Genomic DNA, 8,448 nt, shown 5'->3' with positions numbered 1-8,448 from the left:
GGAATGAGAGGAAGCGGAGGGAACACGTACACCGACTGAAACACCCACAGGTTTACCAGGGCGTCCACTGCGCTGGCTTGGGGGTCCCTTGACCTGGAACAATACCTTGGAAGCTTCTTGTTGAAGCGAGATGCCATCATGTCGATCAGCGGAATTCCCCAACGCTTCGTCACTTCTTCAAATACCTCTTGGTGAAGAGCCCACTCTCCCGGATGGAGATCGTGTCTGCTGAGGAAGTCTGCTTCCCAGTTGTCCACTCCCGGAAGGAAGACTGCTGACAGAGCGCTTAAGTGCTGTTCCGCCCAGCGAAGGATTCTTGTAGCCTCCGCCATAGCCGCCCTGCTCCTTGTTCCGCCTTGATGGTTTATATGCGCCACCGCTGTTATGTTGTCCGACTGTATCAGGACAGGCCGACCCTGAAGAAGGCTTCTTGCTTGTAGCAGGCCGTTATAAATGGCTCTTAACTCGAGAACATTTATGTGGAGACAAGATTCCTGGAGCGACCATTTCCCCTGGAAATTTCTTCCTTGGGTGACTGCGCCCCAGCCTCAGAGACTTGCATCTGTTGTCAACAGGACCCAATCCAGGATACCGAATCGGTGCCCTCCTAGGAGGTGAGAACTTTGTAGCCACCACAGGAGAGAAATCCTGGCCCTGGGAGATAGACTTATCTTCCGGTGCATGTGCAGGTGAGACCCGGACCATTTGCTCAGCAGATCCCACTGAAACACCCGGGCATGAAACCTGCCAAACGGAATGGCTTCGTACGCCGCAACCATTTTCCCCAGAACCCGAGTACAGTGATGAATCGACACACTTGTCGGCCTCAGAAGCTCCCTGACCATCGTCTGCAGTTCCAGAGCTTTGTCTTCCGGAAGAAACACTCTCCGTAAGTCCGAGTACAGAATCATGCCCAGAAAGGGCAGCCGAGTGGTCGGAATGAACTGAGACTTTGTCAAATTTAGCAGCCAACCGTGTTGTCACAGAACCGACAGAGACAAATTCACATTTCTCAGCAACCGTTCCTTGGACCTCGCCTTTATCAGGAGATCGTCCAAGTACGGGATAATTGTAACCCCTTGCTTGCGAAGGAGAACCATAATTTCTGCCATGACTTTGGTAAAAATCCTCGGGGCCGTGGAAAGCCCAAACGGCAACGTCTGAAATTGGTAATGAGAATCTTGTATCGCAAATCTGAGGAAAGCTTGATGCGGAGGATATATCGGGACGTGTAAGTAGGCATCCTTTATGTCGACTGACGCCATAAAATTCCCCCCTTCTAGGCTTGAAATCACAGCTCGAAGAGATTCCATCTTGAACTTGAAAACTTTCAAGTATGGATTGTGGGATTTTAGGTTCAGAATCGGTCTGACCGAACCGTCCGGTTTCGGTACCACAAAGAGGCTCGAGTAGAACCCCTCCCCCCGTTGGGACGGGGGGAACGAGAACAATGACCCTCTGATGGCACAGCTTTTGTATTGCTGCCTTCACCACCTCCCTGTTGGAAGCGCTGCTAGAAATAACAATAATTATGCACCAATAACTGTGCCCCCCCCCCCCCCCGATTAGCTCCCTGTTACTTGAAGTGGAGCTTGGAGGTCCCGGGCCAGCGTCTCATGCAGCAGCGTGGATGAGAGAAAATGGCGCTGGTGAGCTGTGCGGGTAAGCCCCGCCCCTTCCCGACGCGCTTCAGCCCGTTAAAATTTAAACATGAAAATGCTGGCGGGGGTACCAAAAAAACGGTGCCGAGGTACCGAAAAGCCTTCTGCCAGCTTCCCAGACCCAGTAACATGCTGGCCAGGGCGCTCCCCCCCCCAGCGCCCTGCACCCTGTGAGTGCCGTTGGTGAAGTGTGTGGGAGCATGGAGCGCAGCGCTACCGCTGCGCTGTACCTCGTTACTGAAGTCTTCTGCCGTCACTGAAGTCTTCTTTCCTTCTGCATACTCACCCGGCTTCTTTCTTCTGGCTTCTGTGAGGGGGGTGACGGCGCGGCTCCGGGAACAAGCAGCTAGGCGCACCAAGTGATCGAACCCTCTGGAGCTAATGGTGTCCAGTAGCCTAAGAAGCAGAGCCCTTAACTAAGTAGAAGTAGGTCTGACCTCTCCCCTCAGTCCCTCGCTGCAGGGAGCCTGTAGCCAGCAGGTCTCCCTGAAAATAAAAAACCTAACAAAAGTCTTTTCTAGAGAAACTCAGGAGAGCTCCCCTAGTGAGTGTCCAGTCAGTCCTGGGCACAAAGTCTGAGGTCTGGAGGAGGGGCATAGAGGGAGGAGCCAGTTCACAGCCAGTCAGTCTTTTCAGTGTGCCCAAGCTCCTGCGGATCACGTCTATACCCCATGGTCCTTTTGGAGTCCCCAGCATCCTCTAGGACAGAGGTTCTCAAACTCGGTCCTCGGGGGCACACACAGTGCATGTTTTGCAGGTAACCCAGCAGGTGCACAGGTGTATTAATTACTCACTGACACATTTTAAAAGGTCCACAGGTGGAGCTAATTATTTCACTTGCAATTCTGTGAGGAGACCTGCAAAACATGCACTGTGTGGGCCCCCGAGGACCGAGTTTGAGAACCTCTGCTCTAGGACGTAAGAGAAAGGAAAAGATGATATCAACCGTTTAGGGATTTGAAACTTCTTATCAGGATTAACCCACGGTTCTTCAAACAGGGTATTTAGTTCCTTTGACACAGGAAAAGTGGTTGAGGATTTATTTTTTATATTAAAATAAGATTCATCACTCTCCTCTGTCACCTTATCAGGGATATGCAGAACCTCTCTGATAGCCTCTATTCCTTGTAACAGAGTACTCTCCCCCACCTCTGAGTCCACCTCCCCCTCATCCATGTCTGACCCCTCATCATCAGAGTCAGACTGCAGGATATGGGCCAAAGTACATTTTTGCTGACAAATGGCAGGGGACTGAGATGCTGGTTTGGGTACTGAGTCTCTTTTCATAAACTCAGTCATCGATTGTCTTAAGTGTTGCGTCTCTTTCTCATTGCGGGACAATTTAGTAGAAATGTTAGAAATCATTCCCCTAATGGAGTCCAGCCATGCTGGTTCTGCCCTGCTAGCCTAGGAAGGGATACTACACTGAGTACACACTAGTGAAGTCCCTGGAGAAGAGGAATACTGTGCCTTACATAAAACACACTCTTTGCCTTACATACTGTAACAGTGACAGCGCACACACACACAGGAAAAGGTTAAAAGCACAATTAACCCACAAAGAGCCCTTCCAGGGAGGCACAGAGAGAGTATGGAGCCAGCACATGGCACCCTTACCGCTAATGCCAAGCTTAGCAAGGTCGCAAGATTAGGGACTTAGACCCTCATTCCGAGTTGATCGCTAGCTGCCGTTGTTCGCAGCGCGGCGATCAGGCAAAAAATCAGCACTTCTGCGCATGCGTATGGTGCGCACGTGCGAAGTACTTTCACAAAAGCCGATGCAGTTTCACACAAGGTCTAGCGATTCTTTTGAGTCGCACTGCTGATCGGTGAGTGATTGACAGGAATGGGGCGTTTCTGGGAGGTAACTGACCATTTTCCGGGAGTGTGCTGAAAAACGCAGGCGTGTCAGATAAAAACCACAGGCGTGCCTGGGGAAACGGGGGAGTGGCTGGCCGAACGCAGGGCGTGTTTGTGACGTCAAAACAGGAACTAAACAGACTGAAGTGATTGCAAGGTAGGAGTAGGTCTGCAGGTACTCTGAAACTGCTTGAAAATTTTTTGCCGCCGTCCTGCGATCCTTTCGGTCGCACTTCTGCTAAGCTAAGATACACTCCCAGAGGGCAGCGGCTTAGCGTTTGCACTGCTGCTAAAAGCAGCTAGAGAGCGATCAACTCGGAATGAGGGCCTTAGTACACTAATAACCGCTCCCCCCCTGCTATGACCCCCTGGTACCGCTGAGGTAATCTGGACTCTCTACAGAGGAGCTGCGCATCCCTGTCAGTCAGCGTCTGTGTCAGCTGCAGATGGAAAATGGCGCTGGTGAGCTGCTGGATCCGCTCATAGTGAAGCCCCGCCCCTTCAAAGGCACGCGGTCTTCCTGCTCTTTTTTATACTGGCTGTTTGTGTCTGAGTGCATAAAATGGAGACAGACTCCTTTTATGGCTTTGTTGCCAGTCTATAATTAATCTGCACACACCTGACTAGTGTCAGGTCATTAAGGGGGCTTAAATAGACGTTCTATAGAGAACTACTTCTGATGAAATTAGGTGACCGTGCCTAGAGAAACGCGTTAAGAACGTAAGACTGCCGCTGCATACTTCCACTTGATTACGGACCCAGATATGGACTATTAAAGACTCCCTGGACTTTGAAAACTGTCATTGTGGGACCATATTGCACCACAGCACTAACTGGAAAAACCCAGTGGACTACACACAGACAGTTTGCTTGCTGAGTATCCAAAGTGTATTTGGACACAATCATCACGACGGGTAAAACCAGCTGAATTCTTTTGGTACCCCACAGGGAGCATTTGCCATTTAGTCCGGGATCCAAATGTGGATTAATATTTGGGCAGTTGTTACCACTTTTTCTGCTTCTCAGTATTATATCTATGCTTTTAAATTGTGCAAATACAAAACCACAATAGCAGCGCTAATGTAATAACTAATGAATAAGAAGGATTGAGTGAAAAAGTTAATCACAATTTAATTACACACAGTTTAAAAACACATTAAAAAACACAAACTTGCCAATATTTAAATGTAAAATTTGCCCAAATAGCTGCCTTTCTGGTGTGGTCCGTTCCTATTTAGAATGAACTGGTAAGCATATGGGTGAAAAGACTGGAGTTGGACCAAAATTACAGTCCCAAATGATTATTTTTTTACATTTAAATATTGGCAAGTTTGTGTTTTTTAATGTTTTTAAACTGTATATAATTAAATTGTGATTAACTTTTTTCATTTTTAACATATATTGTTAAAAAAAATTATTTTTATTTATCCATCCACTCTTTATTATTGGAGATACATCATAGCGCCAGTTCCCTTGCTTTTCTGTGTATTTTCTATAGTGGGACTAACAATCCCAATACTGGCAGCTTTGACAGCACATCTGGGATTTACCTATATATTGATTTCTTTATTTTTATGGGTGCTCAATAGTTATAATTAAAAGTTATTCCCCCTAGTTGCTGGTTGGAACAATATCGTTGTAGTGTATGGCCAGCATAAGACTCCTGGAAATTACTGCTAATGCACTTTTAACCTGAAGCCAAAAGATAAAAACACAGGGACAAGGCCAGAGCAGATTCCAGAAATCACAGGGACACAACACAGCACTTAGGATATGGATTATGGTCACGAGCACCCATCCTGCCAGGCCTACACAGGTAAGGTATGACCTATGTAAAAATATTCGTTGGAATCTGACACATCGGGACATATTGGATGTGTAATATGAACAGCAAAAATTGGGCATTGTGGCAAATTTTAAATTACTGTTGGTATTTGCTCTCCCAATACCAGTGGTATGTAATAGAAATACTGTAAATTGGTTGCCAAATTTTTTGCAGCCAAAACCCGCAGTGGTGAAAAGAAAAATTTGAAAATCGTACTGTATTACGGTGTGTGTATATGTGTATATATATATATATATATATATATATATATACATACACACATACATATATACATACACACACACACACACATATACACACACTGCCTGCTTAGGCCCGCTCCCTGCCGCCTATCACCTCTCTTCACCACCAACTGCAGACACGCTGGACCCATCCTCGTGGAAGAGGAATGCAGAGGCTGGACCACAGCCAGACCAGCAAGAATGTCGGGGGCTGCAGCCCAGCAGCAGAAGTTTGGGACACCATCAACTCCAGGATAGGAAACAGAAAAAGAAATGAGAGCAATGTCAAGTGCCTACACAGTTAAGGAGGGGTCCAAAAATACAATATCATCCACAAGCCAGGCAGATCAATTTGTGTTAAGTAATCGCTGAGTTGGGATACAGAATATGTAGCCTTACTGGCATACAGTGAAGAATAGTACTGCATGAATGCAGTAACTATGCCCCTTTCCATGGAATGTATCACATTAGAGGTCATGAGGTCACAAGTCATGATGGCAAGATAGCTGCCCCAATTTCTGCTTGAGAACACAATGGTTTTTTTTAAATACAGGTTGAGTATCCCTTATCCAAAATGCTTGGGACCAGAAGTATTTTGGATACGGGATTTTTCCGTATTTTGGAATAATTGCATACCATAATGAGATATCATGGTGATGGGACCTAAGTCTAACCACAGAATACATTTATGTTACATATACACCTTATACACACAGCCAGAAGGTAATTGTAGCCAATATTTTTAATAACTTTGTGCATTAAATAAAGTTTGTGTACATTCACACAATTCATTTATCTTCCGTATACACCTTATACACAACAGCTTGAAGATCATTTAATACAATATTTTTAATAACTGTGTGCATTAAACAAAGTTTGTGTACATTGAGCCATCTCAGTCTCACTCAAAAAATTCTGTATTTCGGAATATTTGGATATGGGATACTCAACCTGTACCTCTAATTATACCTTGCCCTTAAATAGCAATTTGTTTCAGGACTCCCGAATGTTCAGAATTATCCCATTAAAATTATTTTGTGCTCAGTGGGTGACAGGAGACTTCTTTCTGTTTTGTACTCTTCTTTCCTTGCTGAATCTGATCAACATGCTTTATCAGCACTTAAAATTTAAATGAGGAGATGATGACAATTAGGTGCTAAGTAGTCCGATCACGGATACCTTGTCTTATAAATTTCTATTAATACAGTTCTACATATTACATAGAGGTTATCATAAGGTGCATATTGTTAAAAATATGGGACTGGTAATGATAGTTTATTTGTGGGATTTGATTATAGTCTTTTGGACATAAAATTTCTAATTCTAGATTTATGTATACTGGACGAAACTGCCTTTTGAAATAGTAGCAGATTTAGAACCCTTGGTTGAACTCTGAACATGATTTGATGACTGGGATGACTCTTGACGGGCAAGTGGGATGCCTGGCTAGACAGACGGTCAGTAATTGAATTATCATATGATTTTGTGTTTATTTCAGCTTGTGACTCACACCTCTTTTTTGACATGTACTAATTGCCTTTGGTTCCTCTTTATTACTTGTATATAACCTGTATCTATGCTGCAATTTCTTTACAAGACATTTTGGTTTCTTTTCCTGCCCTATTGTTCAGTGGAGATATTAGGATGAGTGGCATTATTTTACCTTGTATGTTTTGAAAAACAATAACATTATTATCTACGTCTGGTTAAGATTTATTTTTTTAACTCTTTAAAAAAAAAAAGATTTTACCAATATAAATATTTTAAGAAACTTTTTTCATGTGTTAGAAATTGATTTACACAAACATACATTACATTTGAACGCAAGCGCATGAGTCAGACCTGAGAGCTACACAATAAAATTGGCATGATTCGATGACAACACATGAAAGAAGAAATACTATAAAATACATACACATTATGAAAAAGAAAAAAAAAACATGTTGTTGGAGGATAATAGCAGATACATTCAGATGCCATTCAGTGGCATCCTAATGATTTCCATTATACATTTCCTAAAGTTGATATCTGCAAGTGCCATTAGTTAGTTTAAATAGCTTGCATTAGCAATTCTTGGTGTCTGTTGAGAACTATGTTCTCTAGTTTAACTTCCATGGTTTCCAAGACCTCTGGAGATATCATCAGTTGTGTTATTGGGCCAACCCGCTGCTGCACACAGGCATGGCATATATATCCGCCTTTATCCTCGCTTTTGTTGCTCTGTAAAGGAGAAATTAAACAAGGTTTACACATAAAAATAGACAAAAATAAAAATGTACAACTCATAAAAACAAACAAAGCAACAAAATGTTTACTCTACACTCTAAAAGGAATTTGATCACTAATGAACAAATTATCTGTCAAATAAGAAAATATTAAATTGGATATAGTCCACTTTTCTAGGCTATAATAAACATAAATACTAGGATATTCAGAATGTATGTTATCAGAACATACTAGACAGATCCTTTAAGGATTTATTTCAGCATTCACAGAACAACTCAGTGTTTAGAGTTTACAGATGCAGCAAATGAAAAGAACATCTGCTTCAGTAAAATGGCAGGCAGCTGCGGTCACCTGGGAATAGATTGAACTGTTTAAGCAATAGCAGTGGTTCTTCAGTCAAAATTCACAGGAGCTGTTAGGCAATAGCTGTTGTAGTTTTGGATAACACATACTTTGGAAATATTGTCTTTGAAGGCTTGGACAAATGGAAACAAGGATTTTAAGGCTCACAGGGCTACATCATATTAATCACAACTTTCTGTTTACTCTGCCATAATATGTCCTTGTAGTCTGCACAGAAGATGACTAATTTTCACATTAAATTAAAAAAACTCCTTTCACATATTACAGACCT

General features: G+C 43.4%; 1 protein-coding gene across 2 annotated transcripts in view; it reads right to left on the bottom strand.

Annotated features, from left to right (window-relative positions):
• Positions 1-6,315: 6,315 nt before the first annotated feature.
• FBH1 (F-box DNA helicase 1) overlaps positions 6,316-8,448 on the bottom strand; it is a 201,807-nt gene continuing 199,674 nt past the window's right edge. The window contains exon 21 of one of the 2 annotated variants that reach the window (XM_063926789.1): positions 6,316-7,808. In XM_063926789.1, the coding sequence (XP_063782859.1) occupies positions 7,638-7,808 (171 nt within the window). In that variant the 3' untranslated portion in view covers positions 6,316-7,637. The remainder of the gene's footprint in view (positions 7,809-8,448) is intronic. The other variant, XM_063926790.1, reaches the window with a different exon arrangement.

This window comes from Pseudophryne corroboree, chromosome 6 (genome assembly GCF_028390025.1).
Source record: "Pseudophryne corroboree isolate aPseCor3 chromosome 6, aPseCor3.hap2, whole genome shotgun sequence".
NCBI lineage: Eukaryota > Metazoa > Chordata > Amphibia > Anura > Myobatrachidae > Pseudophryne > Pseudophryne corroboree.
Note: the sequence above shows the minus strand (reverse complement) of the source record. Positions and strands in the feature narration are given on the sequence as shown.